At 47.8% G+C, this 19,360-nt stretch overlaps 1 protein-coding gene across 1 annotated transcript in view; it reads left to right on the forward strand.

Annotated features, from left to right (window-relative positions):
• MUC17 (mucin 17, cell surface associated) overlaps positions 1-5,109 on the forward strand; it is an 18,059-nt gene extending 12,950 nt beyond the window's left edge. Inside the window, exons 12-13 of the mRNA XM_026456597.2 lie at positions 2,154-2,230; positions 4,256-5,109. Of these exons, the coding sequence (XP_026312382.1) occupies positions 2,154-2,230; positions 4,256-4,294 (116 nt within the window). The 3' untranslated portion in view covers positions 4,295-5,109. The remainder of the gene's footprint in view (positions 1-2,153; positions 2,231-4,255) is intronic.
• Positions 5,110-19,360: the final 14,251 nt, after the last annotated feature.

The following is a 19,360-nucleotide window of genomic DNA, read 5'->3' on the forward strand; positions in this document are numbered from 1 at the left end:
TCTCAGCTCACTGCAAGCTCTGCCTCCCGGGTTTATGCCATTCTCCTGCCTCAGCCTCCGGAGTAGCTGGGACTACAGGCGCCCGCCACCTTGTCCGGCTAGTTTTTTGTATTTTTAGTAGAGACGGGGTTTCACCGTGTTAGCCGGGATGGTCTTGATCTCCTGACCTCGTGATCCGCCCGTCTCGGCCTCCCAAAGTGCTGGGATTACAGGCTTGAGCCACCGCGCCCGGCCCAAAATTTCTAAAACTAGAGTCTTTAACTTCTAAAGAAGGAAATACGTGGAATGAGAAATTTCTCAAAATAGTCTTTAAATTCTAAAGAAGGGGAAGATTAGAATGAGGAAAAAGTCCAGTCAACCCACAAAGAGCAGGAAAGGGAGAAAAAGAAAAAGGAGGTGGGATGCAGTGGCTCATGCTTATAGTCCCAACGCTTTGGGAGGCCGAGGCTGGAGGATCTCTTGAGGCCAGGCAAGACCAGCCTGGGCAACATAACGAGATCAAAAAATTTAAAAAATTAGCCAGGCACAGTGGTGCATGCCTGTAATCCTAGCTACTCAGGAGGCTGAGTCAGGAGGATCACTTGAGCCCAGGAGGTCAAGGCTGCAGTGAGTTATGATTACACCACTGCACTCCAGCCTGGGCAACAGAGCAAGACCCTGTCTCTTAAAAAAAGAAGAAGAAGAAGAAGAAGGAGAAGGAGAAGGAGAAGGAGAAAGAGAAGAAGAAGAAGAAGAAGAAGAAGAAGAAGAAGAAGAAGAAGAAGAAGAAGAAGAAGAAGAAGAAGAAGAAGAAGAAGAAGAAAGAAGAAGAAGAAGGCCGGGCGCGGTGGCTCACGCCTGTAATCCCAGCACTTTGGGAGGCTGAGGCGGGTGGATCACGAGGTCGGGAGATCGAGACCATCCTGACTAACACAGTGAAACCCCATCTCTACTAAAAATAAGAAAAAAAATTAGCCGGGCGTGGTTGGGGGTGCCTGTAGTCCCAGCTACTCAGGAGGCTGAGGCAGGAGAATGGCATGAACCCAGGAGGTGGAGCTTGCAGTGAGCCGAGATCGCGCCACTTAACTCCAGCCTGGGAGACAGAACGAGCCAACATCACAAGACAAAAAAACAAAAAAAAAAAAATCCAAAATAAAATGATAGGAAGTAATGCAAATATATCACAAAGCATAATACATATAAGTAGATTAAACTCTAGTTTACAAAGGATTTTTTAAAAAAGAAAACTAGGCATTCACTGTGGGTGGGAGGTACACGTAAATTGGAAACACACAGGTTAGAAACAAAAGTATAGGAAAACAAAACAGGGTAATACTAAACAAAGTATCTGTTGTTTTGTGTATAGCTTTACTCATTGCAGTCACATACACTTTAAAGCAAAAAGAATTACTAGGGATAAAAATGATCAATATTAGCAAATGGCTTACTCTGTTAGACACAAGTCTAATTTGTATGCTCTATTAATACAGCCTCAAAATAGATAAAGCAAAAACTGACAAAGCTATGAAGGAAAACTAACAAATCCACCAGCATGTGAGAAATTTTTAAAACACCCCTCTTAGTAATTGACAGAAGTCATTGAGGATTACAGAACTTTTGGACAAAATAATTAGCCTTAATACAATACAGAACACCACATTCAACAAATAGAGGGTATACATTTATTACGTGAGTCCATGAGAAAACTTTTAAGGATGGCCACACACAGGACACTTAAAAAGCCTCAACAAACTTATAAAAAATTATTTGAATCAGACGATCTTATCTGACCATAATGCAAGTATGTTAGAAATCAATAACAAAAATATTTTTGGAAAATGAAAACAAAAATCCCATATCTTTGGAAATTTTTTCAAGTTTCTAAATAATGTATGGATCAGATAAGAGATTATAGTGAAAGTGAGAAAATACTTAGTATCAAGACTTGCGGGATGCAGCTACAGCTGTACTCAGAAAATTCATAGCCTTAATATGTCTGTATTGGGAGCTGCTGAGTCAGGTAGTGTTGACAGTTTGTCACATTTTCAAGAGTTTTCAGTTTCCTAGGGGTAGGGATAAACTCTCTCACCCTCCATTGGATGGGATTAAAGGGAGAGATGAACGTTTGTCCTTCTAACCTCCTGTTTCCATGGTGCTTTCCATCCCTCTAGAAGATGATGACTCCATCCACGTGGAATCCATCTATAGTAATTTCCAGCTCTCCCTGAGAAACATAGACCCTGAAACAAAGGTAAGAAGGGCCTGGATGGGATGCTAGCCTCCCCCAACCCTGAGACTTTCTTCTCCTTTCCTGCATGGTAGGACCTTCAGGAAAGCAAAACCATGTTTACAGTTTATTGGTCCAGGTGATCCTCCCAGGTCCATACTGCCAGGAAACAAGCCTAACTCAGGGGAAGAATAAAAGCTAAGTAGCAAGGTAGAATCACCTTCCCTTGACCCCTGAGGCTTCAGATTCTGAAGTTTCCTTCCCTACTGTAAGTACATCCTTGATGGCCAACTTACTTAGTTATTTTAATTTGTAAACACACATAAAAGTCAAAATAGTAGTGCAGTAAATACATACTCCATGCAGCTCAACAAGGCTTAACATGCCATAGGTCTCTTTATTTGTATCGATCTATTCACTAACTTTTGCTGAATAATTTGGAAGTCAGCTGCCAACATTATGACACTTGATCCCTAACCATTTCAGCCCACACTTCCCAATACCATGATTATATCCAATACGTTGATCGTAACTTCACAATATCATCTGATATCCAATTTTTCCAATTAGCCCAAGGACATCTTCTATTACTAGTTTTTTTTTCTCAGTTGTAGATACAACAGATTTCACTCACTGACTTCTGTTATGTCTCTTTGGTCTTTTAATCTAGAATGGGTGCCTACATTTTAAAGTATATTGCTTTTCTTAAGAGTCTAGGATGGTTGTCTTGAAAAATGTCTCACACCCCTGGTTTGTTTCATGATGTCATCTAACTTGCCTCCCCTACCCTTAGGATCAGAGGTATTAGAGATATTCTGGGATTGCAAATACTGGAGGTTGGGTCTAAAGGCTTAACTGGAATCAGATTAAACATTTTTATGATATCACAGATAATGCTATCGCATCACTTCAACAAGTATATAACATCAGATTGTCCCCCCATGATTAAGGCCAAGATTGGTCACTTGGGCAAAAGGTGACTACTCCTTGATCACTGCCTTAATATGATTTAAACTGGATGGATAGTTGAAGGTAGGAGAAATAACAAGTGTGAACGTCTTCAGGTGCTATGCTCCCTTGCCCTTTGGGGCAAAGATGAAATCTCCAGCCAGGATACCTGTAAACCTACCTGGCGGGGAAGGGAAGGCACAATTGGTTTGTGCTACAATCCAGGTAATGGGACAAGTTCTAAACTAACCACTTAAGCCAGGTGCGGTGGTGCACGCCTGCAATCCCAGCACTTTGTGAGGCCAAGTCAGGAAGATTGTCTGAAGTCAGGAGTTTGGGACCAGCCTGGGCAACAAAGTGAGATTCTGTCACTGTAAAAGAAATTATAGGCCGGGCGCGGTGGCTCAAGCCTGTAATCCCAGCACTTTGGGAGGCCGAGACGGGCGGATCACGAGGTCAGGAGTTTGAGACCATCCTGGCTAACACGGTGAAACCCCGTCTCTACTAAAAAATACAAAAAAACTAGCCAGGCGAGGTGGGGGGCGCCTGTAGTCCCAGCTACTCGGGAGGCTGAGGCAGGAGAATGGCGTGAACCCGGGAGGCGGAGCTTGCAGTGAGCTGAGATCCGGCCACTGCACTCCAGCCCGGGCGACAGAGCGAGACTCCGTCTCAAAAAAAACAAAAAAAGAAATTATAAAATAGCCAGGCACAGTGGCTCACACCTGTAATCCCAGCACTTTGGGAGGGCAAGGTGGATGGATCACTTGAGCCCAGGAGTTTGAGACCACCCTGGGCAACATAGCAAAACCTCATCTCTACAAAAAATTTAAAAATTATTCAGGTGTGGTTGTGTGCACATGTAGTCCCAGCTACTTGGGAGGCTGAGGTGGGAGGATCGCTGGAGCCCAGAAGTTACAGGCCGCAGTGAGTCGTGACTGTGCCACTGCACTCCAGTCTAGATGGCAGATTAAGCTTGTCTCAAAAAAATTAAAAAATAAAAATAATTAAACCAAACACTTCCCATCCCAAGCCTCCTTATGCTTCCAAAATCCCAAATTCCTCATGAGCTGAGCCTTCACCTGGTTTTATCTCTCTTTTCAGATCCAAATTCAGAGGCCTCAGGTAATGACATCATTTTAAGGCATGGAGTTGAGAAGTCTGGGAGTGAGGAGATTCCAGTCCGGCTCAGCTTGGTGGAGCATTTCCCCATTGAGACCCTTCCATGGGAACTAAATGTTCCCATTGTAAGTACGGGAAACAAGCCCTGTACTTACCAAGGAGAAAGAGGAGGGAGATGGCAGTGCTGGGAGATTCTCAAATAGAAACCCATGGAAGCTCCAATGGGCTTGCCTTGATATCAGGCTAAGCTTTCCTGCTCAGTTTTCAAAGAGGTTCCAGATTTGAGGGGTGCTCTGACTGCAACATCTGTCACCCCATTGATCACCAGGATTGATTTGACTGATCTGGCTGGGTAGGCGGGTGTTCCCGTCCTCCCTCGCTGCCCCATATGTGTCCCTCCTAAAGCTGAATGCTCAGTTGAAGAGAACGAGAGGACGACCCTCTCTGATAGAGGAGGACCACGCTTCAGTCAAAGGCATACAAGTATCTGGACTTCCCTGCTAGAACTTTCAAACAAGGTCAAAGAGGTTCCTCCTCTCGCCTGCCCGGATTCAGTACCATGGACAGCGCCCTCAACGCGCTGTTTACAACCGTGATCCCTTGGACACGGGACTGCTGCATGCACTTTACATCTCACAAAATGCTCTCATAAGAATTATTGAATACCATCTTCATGAAAAACACTTGTGTTTAAATATAGAGCATTTACCTTTGGTATATAAGATTGTGGGCATTTTTAAGTTCTTATTTTTATGAGTTCTGATTTTTTCCTTAGTAAATATTATAATATATATTTGTAGTAACTAAAAATAATAAAGCAATTTTATTACAATTTTCATGGTTCCCAGATCTTTCCCTCCTATTTCCCATAGCTCCTGTTTCTAACCTCCCAGACTCTCTCTCTCCTCCCTTCCTCTAGTACATAAAATCTGATGCATTTGGGGTTCAAGATAACAACACAGAGATTTGCAGTGGGAAGAGGACCATTCCCTGCACTCCACTGACACCATTTGCTGGTGTCCAGGAGGCAAGGTAGACAGACAGACAGACACACACACACACACACACACAGAGAGAGAGAGATTCATTTCCTACCAAAGAAAACCAAATTTTCCAAGCTCTCCTTCTGAAAATGGGCTGATATTTCTTTCCATGCATCTAAAGAGATAGAGACCTGAGCTCTATTTCCAGCTTTCTCATGAATTCCCTTAGGTTAAATCTGGGAAAAATCTATTTGGACTCAGTCTTGCCTACTGCCGAATAAGGACTAGGTTTCTAAAGCCTCTTTCATCGCTGTCCTTAATATTTCTAGGACGCTTTTTAAAAATTATTATGATTCCAGCCATGCCGCTCAGGATTCACCGTATTCTCGAAGGTGTCTCCCACCGGCCACCCGCTTCAAAGCCTAACCTGAGACAGAACCTGGACTCTGCTGCCCCCTCCTGGACACTTTGAGCACCTGCAGGCACCATGCCTCTTCTCAGCGGTCCCCTCCTGGCCTCTCCTGTGAGAAAAACACTCCGTTACACTTGATTATTTCCATATTTGCCATCAAAATTCTGTTTCTTTTCTTTTCTTTTTCTGAGACAAGGTCTCACTCTTCCGCCAAGGCTAGAGCACAGTGGTGTGATCACTGCTCACTGCAGCCTTGAGCTCCTGGGCTCAAGAATTCCTCCAGCCTCAGCCTCCCAAGTAACTGGGACTACAGGTGTTGGCCACCACGCCTGACTAATTTTTAATGTTTTTTTTTTTTTGTAGAGATGGGGTTTCGCTGTGTTGTCCAGGCTGGTCTTGGATTCCTAGGCTCAAACGATCCAACCACTTCTGTCTCCCAAAATGCTGAGATTCCAGGCTTGAGCCAGTATGTTCAGCCTTTTTAATTTTTTTTTTAATTTTGAAAATTTGCAAATCTACAGAGAAGTTAAAACAACAAAGTTTTAAAAAGTGAACCCTACCTGGGCATGGTAGCTCACACCTGTAATCCCAGCATTTTGAGAGGCCAAAGCAGGCGGATCTCCTGAGGTCAGGAGTTCAAGACCAGCCTGGTCAACATGGTAAAACCCTGACACTATTAAAAATACAAAAATTAGCCAGGAATGGTGGTGCATGCCTGCAATCCCAGTTACTTAGGAGGCTGAGGCAGGAGAATGGCTTGAACCTGGGAGACGGAGGTTGCAGTGAGCCGAGATCACACCATTGCATTCCAGCCTGGATGACAGAGAGAGATTCTGTCTTAAAAAAAAAAAAAAAATTACATGTATATATGTATATATAACAGTGAACCCCATATAACCTTCACCTGGAGTTATCAGTTGTTAGCATTATGTCCTATTTGCTCTAAAGTGGTATGTATTTTTTTTGAATTCAGCAAAATTGGAAATAAAAAATTAGAAAAGTGGGCCGGGCGTGGTGGCTCACACCTGTAATCCCAGCACTTTGGGAGGCCGAGACGGGCGGATCACGAGGTCAGGAGATCGAGACCATCCTGGCTAACATGGTGAAACCCCGTCTCTACTAAAAAAAATACAAAAAATTAGCCAGGCGAGGTGGCGGGAGCCTGTAGTTCCAGCTACTCGGGAGGCTGAGGCAGGAGAATGGCGTAAACCCAGGAGGCGGAGCTTGCAGCAAGCTGAGATCTGGCCACTGCACTCCAGCCTGGGCGACAGAGTGAAGACTCTGTCTCAAAAAACTCGCCAAAAAAAAAAAAAAAAAAAAAATCAGAAAAGTTACAGATAAAAAATTACCATGAACCTGACTTTTTTTTTTTTTAATTTTAGACTCAAGGGGTACATGTTCAGGTTTGTTACAAAGGTATATTGTGTGGTACTGAGGCTTAGAGTCTGAATAAATCCATCACACAGGTGGTGAGCATAGTATCCAATAAGTATTTTTTTTTTTTTTTTTTTTTTGAGACTGAGACTCACTATCACCCAGGCTGGAGTGCAGTGGCACAATCTCAGCTCACTGCAAGCCCCATCTTCCAAGTTCAAGCGATTCTCCTGCCTCAGCCTCCCAAGTAGCTGGGATTACAGGCGTGCCCCACCATGCCTGGTTAATTTTTATATTTTTAGTAGAGACAGAGTTTTGTCATGTTAGCGAGGCTGGTCTCGAACGCCTGACCTCAAGTGATCTGCCTGCCTTGGCCTCCCAAAATGCTGGGATTACAGGCATAAGCCACCACACCCAGCCCCAATACGTATTTTTTCAACCCTTGCCCTCCTCACTCCTTGTCTGCTTTTTGGGGTCGCCAGTGTCAACTGTTCCCATATTTACGTCCATATGTACACTCAATGTTTAGCGCCCACTTATAAGTGAGAACATGTGGTATTTGGTTTTCTGTCTTTGTGTTAATTCATTTAGGATAATGGCCTCTAGTTGCATCCACATTGTCGCAAAGGATGTGATTTCACTCTTTTATTTATGGCTACATAATATTCCATGGTGTACATGTACCACATTTTCTTTATCCAATCCACCATTGATGGACACCAAGGTTGATTCCATGTCTTTGTTATTGTGAATAGTGCTGCAATAAACATACAGGTGCAGGTGTCTTGCAGGTAGAATAGTTTATTTTTCCTTGGAGTACATACCCATTAATGAACAATGCTCAGTTTCCAAAACTGAGCTGAATACATACATCTTCACTTTCAGACCTGCCTCCTGCCTCCCATAGGCATTGGTGGCCATGGGAAGGGGGACTTAACAGGGCTACAGACCCCACATCCCATCTGGAACTGAAATCTCAGCACCTTCCCACTCTCTCATCCTATCTGTGCAACGGAGAGGAGGGACATAGCACCCACATCCATAGGCTGCCCAGGTCCACTCTTGGTGAGCCATTTACTGCCTGCGTGAGCTTGGGAAAGTAACCTTCTCTCTCTGAACCTCTGCTCCCTCAGCTGTAAAACAAAACAAAACAAAACAAACTGAGTAGCTGGGCATGGTGGCTCACGCCTGTAATCTCAGCACTTTGGGAGGCTGAGGCGGGTGGATGACCTGAGGTCAGGAGTTTGAGACCAGCCTGGCCAACATGGTGAATCCTCATCTCCACTAAAAATACAAAAATTAGCCAGGTGTGGTGGCGCATGCTTGTAACCCCAGCTACTTGGGAGGCTGAGGCAGAAGAATCACTTGAACCCAGGAGGCAGAAGTTACAGTGAGCCCAGATTGCACCATTGCACTCCAGCCTGGGCGACAAGAGCAAAACAACAACAACAAAAAAACTAAATGACCACCTACCACGTGCAAAGTACCTTTCATTATTCCCAGTCCACCAATGAAGGCAACTGAGGCAGACATCCTAGCAACTTGCCCAAGATCATGAAACCAACGGGTATGAGGCTGGGATTAGAAAACAGGGTGGCATCTGGTCAAGCCCATGTTCTTTTTTTTTTTGTCTTTTTTTTTTTTTTTGAGATAGGGTCTTGCTCTGTTACCCAGGCTGGAGTGCAGTGGTGCAATCATGGCTCACTGTAGCCTCAAACTTCTGGGCTCAAGCAATCTTCTTGCCTCAGCCTCCCAAGTTGTTGCAGGTGTGCACTGCCATGCTCAGCTAATTTTTAACCTTTTTAAAAATAGAGACAGGGGTCTGGCTATGTTGCCCAGGCTGGTGTCGAACTCCTGACTTCAAACGATCCTACCACGTCAGCCTCCCAAAAGTTCTGGGATTACAGGTGTGAGCCACAGTGCCTGGCTCAAGTCTGTGTTCTTATCCATCACTTATGTGCCCTCCCCATGGGACCACTCTTGGGATGAACTGGGTTAATACATGTAAAATGCTTGGAACAAATTCTGGCGTATAAAAAGTTCTAAAAGAGAAAGAGAGTGGGAGAGAGAAAACATGAGCTGTTGCTACATCAGTTTCCCATCAGCTACATCATAATTCTCTCTTTGCAGCTCTTCCCTCTTAAGTTTCTTCTTCTCTCTCTTCCTCCAACCATAGAAGAGTGATGGCTGGACTTGAAGCAAGACAGAAGGCTGGCCCTGTCACTTTGCAGAAACCAAGAAATCCAAATGCATAGAGATGCAAAGAGATAGGTGGAGGCAGATACACTAAGTCACAGAGAGAGGGGTCATGGTGGGGGCTTGATATGGTTTGGATGCATGTCCCTTCTAAATCTCATGTTGAAATGTTATCCCCAATGTCAGTAGTGGGGCCTACTGGCACTGGGTCATGAGGGCAGATTCAAGGGAATGGCTCAGCACCATCCCCCTGGAAATGAATGAGCTGTGACTCAGTTAGTTTACGGGAGACCTGGTTGTTTCAAAGGGTTGAGACCAGGCAAAGTGACACTTGCCTCTAACCCCAGTACTTTGGGAGGCCAAGGCAGGAGGATCGACTGAGCTCGGGAGTTTAAGACCAGCCTGGGCAACATAGTGAGACCTCCCTGCTCCCATCTCTACCTAAAGTTAAAAAAGTTAGCTAGGCATGGTGGCATACACCTGTAATCCCAGCTACTCTGGGGCTGAGATGGGAGGATTGTATGAGTCTGGGAGGTTGAGGCTGCAGTGAGCTATGATCGCACCACTGCACTCCAGCATGGGCAACAGGGGCAGACCCTGTCTCCAGATAAATAAATAAATAAATAATAGTTTAAAAGAGCACTTCCAGCCAGGCACGGTGGCTCATGCCTGTAATCCTAGCACTTTCGGAGACCGAGGCAGGCGGATGACTTGAAGTCAGGAGTTCGAGACCAGCCTGGCCAACATAGAGAAACGCTCATCTCTAATAAAAATACAAAAATTAGCTGGGTGTGGTGGCAGGCACCTGTAACCTCAGCAACTCGGGAGGCTAAGGCAGGAGAATCACTTGAACCTGGGAGGGCAGGGTTGCAGTGACCCAAGATTGTGCCATCACACTCCAGCCTGGGCAACAGACAGAGACTCCATCTCAAAAAGAAAGAAAGAAAGAAAGAAAAAAGCACTTTCTCTCTCTCTCTCTCTCTCTCTCTCTCTCGTGCACGCGTGTGCCATGTGACTGGCTCCCTCTTCGCCTTCCTCCATGATTGTGAGCCTTCTTAAGGCCCTCAACAGAAGCAGATGCCTCTCTGCTTCTCAGACAGCCTGCAGAACCGAGAGCCAAAATACAACCTCTTTTCTTGACAAATTACCCAGCCCCAGGTGTTGCTTTACAGCAATGTAAGAAGGGACTAACACAGGACCTAGAAGCAAAGAGGCACTCAGGGACCACCCCTCCGGGCTCACCTCGGGCCACCTGCACCGCTGCTCACTATCACGCAGGTGCACACGTACCCCTGCTTGGCCTTTGGCGCCATTCCTGCCAGACCCATGACTCGGTTCATGGGCAACTCCTTGCAGCCAGCCCATGGCGTCCATCCACCTTACGGCTGCTCTGTAAATCACTGCCAATCACTGCTTCCTGACACAGCCCACCATTGCCTTCCCAGTTATGCGGTTCACCCGCTCCAACACGAATGCCCTGGCCTTCTGATTAAAGCAATATCTCCACCTCAACATGGTTTTCAACATCCCTGGAATCTGGTCTCATTTTCCTCCTGACTCCATTTCTTCCCACACCCACCCATGCCCCTGCCTCGTGGCACGTGGGTTGCCAAACTGCCTGCAGCTACTTCTTCTTCTTCTTCTTCTTCTTTTTGGGAGACAGAGTCTCCTTCTGTCGCCCGGCTGGGGCGCAGTGGTGTGATCTCGGCTCACTGCAACGTCCGCCTCCCAGGCTCAAGCGATTCTCCTGCCTCAGCCTCTCCAGTAGCTGGAATTACAGGCACCCACCACCACACCCAGTTAATTTTTGTATTTTTATTAGATACTGGGTTTCTCCATGTTGGCCAGCCTGGTCTCGAACTTCTGACCTCAGTTGATCCACCTGCCTCGGCCTCCCAAAGTGCTGGGATTATAGGCATGAGCCACCACACTCAGCCTCCCGGAAGCTTCTCTACCCTCCTCTTCCCACATATCTCTCTCTAGAACCTGACCCATCCTGCAACTCCAATTCCGCTTCCTCCAGGAAGCCCTCTCTGATACCACCTTGTCTACTTCTCTCATTGCGTTCATCATTTCCCCTTGTTCACCCCAGGGTGAGGATGAGGCTTTGTTATTCTCTGTACCCCACAGCACCTAACACCGTGCCTTGTGTATAGAAGATGCCTTGTGAATGCTTGTTAACTTTAATTAAATCAAAACTCCTCCCTTGGCCAGGCACAGCGGCTCAGCATTTTGGGAGGCCGAGGCAGGAGAATCTCTTGAGCTTGGGAGTTCAAGACCAGCCTGGGCAACATGGTGAAACCCCCATCTCTACAAAAAGTTTTAAAATTAGCTGGGCATGGTGGTGCCTGCCTGTAGTCCCAGCTACTCGGGAAGCTGAGGTGGGAGGATTGCTTAAGCCCGGATTGTCGAGACTGCAGCGAGCTGAGATCACGCCACTGCACTCCAACCTTGGCAACAGAGTGAGACCCTGTCTCAAAAACAAACTAACTAATCTCTCTTGGCTAGGTACAGTGGTTCATGCCTGTAATTCCAACACTTCGGGAGGCCAAGGCAGGATTGCTTGAGCCCAGGAGTTCAAGACCAGCCTGGACAACATAGCAAGACCCCATCTCTACAAAAAATTAGCCAGGCATGGTGGTGCACACCTGTAGTCCCAGCTACTTGGGAGGCTGAGGTGGGAGGATCATTTGAGCCCAGGAGTTGGAGGCTGCAATGAGCTATGATCATGTCACTGCACTCCAGGCTGGGCCACAGAGCAAGATCCCATCTCAAGACAAAAACAAAAACAAAAACAACTCATCTCCACAAAGCTTTTTTTGTTTGTTTGTTTTGTTTTGTTTTTTTAAGACAGTCTCACTCTGTCACCCAGGCAGGAGTGCAGTGACACGGTCTCAGCTCACTGCAACCTCCACTTCCCAGGTTCAAGCAATTCTCCTGCCTCAGCCTCCTACGTAACTGGGATTACAGGCACCTGCCATCACACCAGCTAATTTTTGTTATTGTTAGTAGAGATGGGGGTTTCAGCATATTAGCCAGACTGGTCTCAAACTCCTGACCTCAAGTGATCCGCCACCTCGGCCTCCCAAAGTGCTGGGATTACAGATGTGTCCACAAAGTTTTTTAAACATCTACTGTCTGGGCGTAGTGGCTCACACTGTAATCCCAGCACTGTGGAAGACCGAGGCGGGTGGATCATCTGAAGTCAGGAGTTCAAGACCAGCCTGGCCAACGTGGTGAAACTCCATCTATACAAAAATTTGCTGGGCATGATGGCGGGTGCCTGTAATCCCAGCTACTTGGGGGGGCTGAGGCAGAAGAATTGCTTGAACCTGGGTGGGAGGCAGAAGCTGCAGTGAGCTGTGATCGTGCCACCGCAATCCAGCCTGGGCGACAGAGGGAGACTCCATCTAAAAAAAAAAAACAAAAGCAGAAACAAAACAGTCTCCTGTTACATTCACCCTGTCCTTCTTATGACCCTTTTGGGCTTGTATCAACACGATGTGACCAGATTCTCACTTGTTCTGGTTACTTCACACATGCTTACCCCAACCCCGCAGAAAGCCAGCCTCCGTGGGTCACAGAGCCCAGCTCAGACAGTGCAAGCTGTGGGCCCCCTGGGGCTCACTCTCTTCTCCTTTCCTCCCACGGCCCTTTCTGGAAGGGATCAAGACAAATGGAATGGTAAGCAGGGCTTATTTCTGCGTCCCAGGGGCCCTCAGCTTGAGCATAAACACAGCGTCTGATCTTTCTCCTTCTCCTCTGAGTCTTTTCAGGTCACCCTGAATCGCCAGACACCCTGGGGGGTGGGGCAAGAATGACAGGAGGCTGGAAGTTCAAGGACCATCTCCTGACCAATAAATGAAAATGTATGCCTCTCGCCTGCCCTGGAGATGCATGGAGATGAGGGAAATCATTTTCCAAAGCATCTTGTAAAATTCAGCTCTCTTGCAGGCAGATTACAATATGGCTTTTGAAGAACAGGAGGGGTCTTGCCATTTAGATCTCCGGGGGTTGTGCTAGACCCTGGGGGAAGACGTGACCAGTCGTGCTTCGCTGCGGAGGGTGATGTGACTCTGTAGAGCCTGTTGAAATGACACCCCCAAGGTGGGCAGGCCTGATTCATCTGCGATGATACAGCAGGTCGGGGAGCTGGCGGCTTCCTAAGTCAGGCCGCCTGACGAGAGGCAGGACTCACAGGGGAGCCAGGAAGCTAAGGAAATTTACAGCATGTCGTAGCCGGGGAAAGTGGAATTGAACCTGGGTGATCATCAGCCTGATTAGCTCAGTGCCTCCTGGTGGGAGCCAAGGGCGGGAGGCAGTGCAGGGGAAGAGGGGGCGGGGAGTCAGGTCGGCATCATCAAGGTGGAGTTCCAGGAGCTGCGGTTTGCTAAGGTCAAGAGCAACTGGGGCCCAGAAAAGCGTGTGGAGCAGCAAACCCGGAGAAAACAAGCCTGGCACCCAGTCCTGGAATTGAGGGTCCTGGGACTGAAAGCTGCGTTAACGCAGGCCGGAGTGGAAGGGAAGCCTGGAGCGAGGGGAAGGACTGTGGGCAGGACTGGGGGCTCATGGTACATCCTTCCTGAGAGCTGGCTCAAGGCAGGTGCTGGCCAGGTAAAAGACTCAAGATCTGCCACCAGCAACCCCCTCCTGAAGTCCTGAAGTGACTCCACCTCTGCTGGGTGAGAGTGGGCATGAGGCCGAGATCATCAACCTTCATCTTGGTGCGGGCTGCAAGCTTCTTGCGGGGCAGCTACAGGATGCCTGGAAGCTCCACTCCGTTCGAAGAATCTGTAGCCTTGCAGATTCTGGCATCCTGTTTCTATAAGATTCAAAATTGCCTTGAGGCCAGGAGTTCGAGACCAGCCTGGGCAACATAGCAAGACCTTCGTCTCTACAAAAAAATAAATAATTTGGCCAGGCGCAGTGGCTCAAGCCTGTAATCCCAGCACTTTGGGAGGCTGAGACGGGTGGATCACGAGGTCAGGAGATCGAGACCATCCTGGCTAACCCAGTGAAACCCCGTCTCTACTAAAACACACAAAAAACTAGCTGGGCGAGGTGGCAGGCGCCTGTAGTCCCAGCTACTCGGGAGGCTGAGGCAGGAGAATGGCATAAACCCGGGAGGTGGAGCTTGCAGTGAGCCAAGATCCAGCTACTGCACTCCAGCCTGGGCGACAGAGCGAGACTCTGCCTCAAAAAAAAAAAAAAAAAAACTTAAAAAAAAAAATAAACAAAAAATTAGTCGGATGCATTGGCATGTGCCTGTAGTTCCAGCTACTTGGGGGACTGAGGCAGGAGGATCACTTGAGCCCCAGGAGGTCAAGGCTGCGGTGAGCCCTGGTCACACCACCGCACTCCAGTCTGGGAGACAGAGCAACACCCTGTCTCAAAAAAAAAAAAAAATTAAAAATGTGGCCAGGCATGGTGGCTCACATCTGTAATCCCAGCATTTTGGGAGGCTGAGGCAGGCAGATCACTTGAGGTCAGAAGTTCAAGACCAGCCTAGCCAACATGGTGAAACTCTGTCTCTCCTAAAAATACAAAAATTAGCCAGACATGGTGGCACATGCCTATAATCACAGCTACTCAGGAGGCTGAGGCACGAGAATCGCTTCAACCTGGAAGGTGGAGGTTGCAGTGAGCCGAGATTGTGCCGCTGCACTCCAGCCTGGGTGACAAAGCAAGACTCTGTCTCAAAAAAAAAAAAAAAAAAAAAATTCAAAATGTGAATCTTTGGGAAAAGAGGGCCCGTAATGCCAGATGAGGACTGCGTGACTTTATTCTCCGGGACCAACGCAGGCCATTGACAGCCCCTGCCAGGTGGGGGCGTTTCCCATGCCTTCCAGAACTGCCCTGGTTGCAATAATCACGCAACCCTTTATGAGCCATTGGTGTAAGTCAGGGCTGGTACCAGGATTCATGCATACACATTAATTCATACCTCCCCAACCTCGGTTTCTCAACCCAGCAAGTCCTGAAAGGGTTCCAGGCTTCCAGAGAGAGTGAGGCCACAGCCCTCAGGCCACCACGCAGGGCTTGCCAGGGGCTGGAGCTCTATCACCCCTGGTAACTGTGGCCTCCAGCCTTGCAGATGCAATCATATTTCACTTGGTTTTTTTTTGAGACAGAGTTTCACTCTTGTTGCCCAGGCTGCAGTGCAGTGGCACGATTTCGACTCACTGCAACCTCTGCCTCCCGGGTTCAAGAGGTTCTCCTGCCCCAGCCTCCCGAATAGCTGGTATTACAGGCATGTGCCACTGTACCCAGCCTTATTAATATAGTTTTGTTGTTGTTATTTGAGACGGAGTCATGTTTGATTCCCATGATAGCATGCTCAGGCAAGCAGACTGCCTCCCTCTAATACCAGTCCAAGCCCAGGCCACTCATGGCTGGCAGAGCCAGCTTTCTCCTGACACATATGCAGTGTTGGGATTCTCTGCCCTGAGCAGGGAGGAGCCTCTGTCAAGAGCACTGGAAGTATCTCTTTCTATGCGGCAGAGGTGGACCAGATGGACGCAGCAGAGACAACCTCTTAGGCCTTCTCATGTCAGAGTTGAGAGGCCCAAGCATTCAGCATTTTCTCGTCTTCCTCCCTTACAGAAGGAGGCTGCATTGTAGACACCCGTGTTGAGAATATCCAGGCCTGAAATTTGGTTCAATAAGTCAGAGATGCCCCAGAGCACCACTGTACTGATTTTGGCGCTAAAACAGCCAAGGGTTTGCTGTGGCTTCACTGCTTAAAACCGGAGGGCAGGCTGAGCCCAGGAGCCTGAGGGTGAGCCTGGCTGTCCCCACAAGATTCATCCTCCAGGCACCAGATCAAGACCTCATAAGCACCCCGGGGCGGGGCTAACTGCTCTTCCTAGTTCCCTGGGGCCGCCATCACAAAGTACTACACTGATTGTCTGAAACAAAAGGAATCTATTGTCCCACAGTTCTGAAGGCCAGAAGTCCAAGACCAGGGTATCTGCAGGGCTGGTTCCTTATGAGGCCCACAGGGAGAATCTGTTCATGCCTCTCCCCCAGCTCCCGGTGGTCTGCTGGCAAGCTTTGACATTCCTCGGCTTGTAGAAGCATCACTCCAATCCCTGCCTTCGTCTTCATATGGTATTGCCGCTGCAGACCTGTCTCTGTGAATCAATTTCCCTCTATTTTTTAATTGTTTTCTTTATTTTTTTTTTTGAGACAGAGTCTCCCTCTGTTACCCAGGCTAGAGTGTAATGGTTCTATCTCGGCTCACCGCAACCTCTGCCTCCCAGGTCCAAGCGATTCTCCTGCCCCAACCTCCCGAATAGCTGGGATTACAGGTGTCTTCCATGCCACCCTGCTGATTTTTATATTTTCAGTAGAGACAGGGTTTCACCATGGTGGCCAGACTGATCTCTGGCTCCTGACCTCAGGTGATCCACCCGCCTCGGCCTCCCAAAGTGCTGGGATTACAAGCGTGAACCACCATGCCCAGCCAATTTCCCTCTTTTTTTTTTTTTTTTTTTTTTGAGACAGTCTTACTGTCTCCCAGGCTGGAGTGCAGTGGTGAGACCTCGGCCCACTGCAGTCTCCACTTCCTGGGCTCAGACAATTCTCCTGCCTCAGCCTCTCGAGTAGCTGGGATTGCAGGCATGTGGAACTACACCCAGCTAATTTTTGTATTTTTAGTAGCAATGGGGTTTCACCATGTTGACCAAGCTGGTCTCGAACTCCGGACCTCAAGTGATCCACCTGCCTCAGCCTCCCAAAGTGCTGGATTACAAGCATGAGCCACCACACCTAGCCGATTTTTTTTTCTTCTTCCTTTGAGACAGAGTCTTGCTCTGTCACCCACTCTGGAGTGCAGTGGTGTGATCTCGGCTTGCTACAGCCTCCACCTCCCGGGCTCAGGTCAACCTCCTGCCTCAACCTTCTGAGTAGCTGGGACCACAGACACATGCCACCACAGCCAGCTAATTTTTAAACTATTTGTAGAGATGAGGGCTTTGCCATGTTGCCCAGGTTGGTCACGAGCTCTTGGCCTCAAGGGATTCTCCAGAGTGCTGGGATTACAGGCGTGAGCCTCTGCACCCGGCCTAAAGGACTTTTGTCTAGCCCTCAGTGCAGAGGGCCGATCTGGTTACACATCTCATTTCATTGCCAACAGTCTGAACAAGGCTCATCTCTCATCAGATTTCCCACTGCACTCCTGTGCCTTCTACCTCCCCTCCTCCACTGGTGCCCACTCACTCCAATTCACTGAATATATATTAAGTATGTATTAATATATTAATAGACCAGGTGGAGTGGCTCACGTCTGTAATCCCAGCATTTTGGGAGGCTGAGGCGGGCGGATCAGGAGCTCAGGAGATCGAGACCATCCTGGCTAACACGGTGAAACCCCATCTCTACTAAAAATAGAAAAAAAATAAGCTGGATATGGTGGCGCAGGCCTATAATCCCAGCTACGCAGGAGGCTGAGACAGGAGAATTGCTTGAACCCAGGAGGCAGACGTTGCAGTGAGCTGAGATCACGCCATTGCACTCCAGCCTGGTAACAGAGAAAAACTCCATCTAGAAATATATATGTGTGTATGTGTGTATGCATGTGTGTGTGTGAGTGTGTGTGTATGTTAATATAGTCTTTTTTTTATTGAAACAGGGCCTCATTCTGTCACCCAGGCTGGAGTGCAGTGGTGCGATCACAGCTCACTGCAGCCTCGATCCCCTGGGCTCAAGTGATCCTCCCATCTCAGCCCCTACAAGTAGCTGGGACTATAGGCGTGCACCACCAAGCCCAGCCAGTTTTTGTATTTTTTGTAGAGACAGGGTTTTGCCATGTTGCCCAGGTTGGTCTCGAACTCCTGGGCTCAAGTGATCCCGCCCACCTCAGCCTCCCAAAGTGCTGGGACTACAGACGTGAGCCACTGCGCCCCGCCTTATTAATATAGTTTTGAAAGTTATATTATACTGTTTAATTTCTATGTCTTAAGTTTATATACATGAATGTGTTCTGTGGATCTCATCTTTTCTGTTTCTATTCTTTTAGGTTTTGCTTGTTTTTGAGTCAGGGCCTCAAGATGGCCCCATATGGGCCATTCACAGATGTTGACCACGTTCTGGGTTACAAGGAACCTCAGTAAAGTGCAAAAAAATTGCCTGGCAGAGATTATGGTTTTTCATTATTGTAAACACTAAAAATCAATAGCAGGCCAGGCACAGTGGCTCACACCTGTAATTCCAGCACATTGGGAGGCCGAGGCCGGTGGATCACTTGAGGTCAGGAGTTTAAGACCAGCCTGGTCAACATGGTGACCCCGTCTCTACTAAAAAAAGAGAAAAAAATATAGCCAGGCATGGTGATAAGTGCCTGTAATCCCAGCTCCTCGGGAGGCTGAGGCAGGAGAATAGCTTGAACCCAGGAGGCAGAGGTTGCAGTGAACTGAGACGTGTCACTGCACTCCAGCCTGGGTAACAAGAGCAAATCTCTGTCTCAAAGAAAAAAAACAAATAGCCAGGTGTGGTGGTGGGCGCCTATAATCCCAGCTACTGGGGAGGCTGAGGCAGGAGAGTCACTTGAACCCGGGAGGCAGATGTTGCAGTGAGCTGAGATCGCGCCACTGTACTCCAGCCTGGGTGACAGAGCAAGACTCCATCTCAAACACAAACAAAAATCAATAGCAAAAGACTAACAAACGCATCACAGAGGTGAACTCCCAAAAGGCTCAGACCTAAATGTGAAACAGAAAAGCACAACACTAACAGTTGAAAATGTAGGAGAATCCCTCTGACACTTCCATATAGGGAAAGGCTTTTTGAGCTGGATCCCCTGAACACAAACTATATGGAAAAATAAGTTTTCCATTCAACAAAGGGCACTGCAGAAACAGTTAAGATACGGGCGTCTCCCTGGGAACAGACCCGTGCAATGTCTGACATTGAGAAGCAATGAATATCCAAGAAACTCCGATAAATCAATAAGAAAATGACAAGCAACCTGGCTGGGTATGGTGGCTCATGCCTGTAATCCCAGCACTTTGGGAGGCTGAGGCGGGTGGATCACTTGAGACCAGCCTGGGCAACATGCCAAGACCCTGTCTCTACAAAAACAAAAACAAACAAACAAAAATTAGCCAACTGTGGTGGCATGTG

Source organism: Piliocolobus tephrosceles, chromosome 8, assembly GCF_002776525.5.
Source record: "Piliocolobus tephrosceles isolate RC106 chromosome 8, ASM277652v3, whole genome shotgun sequence".
In the NCBI taxonomy this organism is placed as follows: Eukaryota; Metazoa; Chordata; class Mammalia; order Primates; family Cercopithecidae; genus Piliocolobus; species Piliocolobus tephrosceles.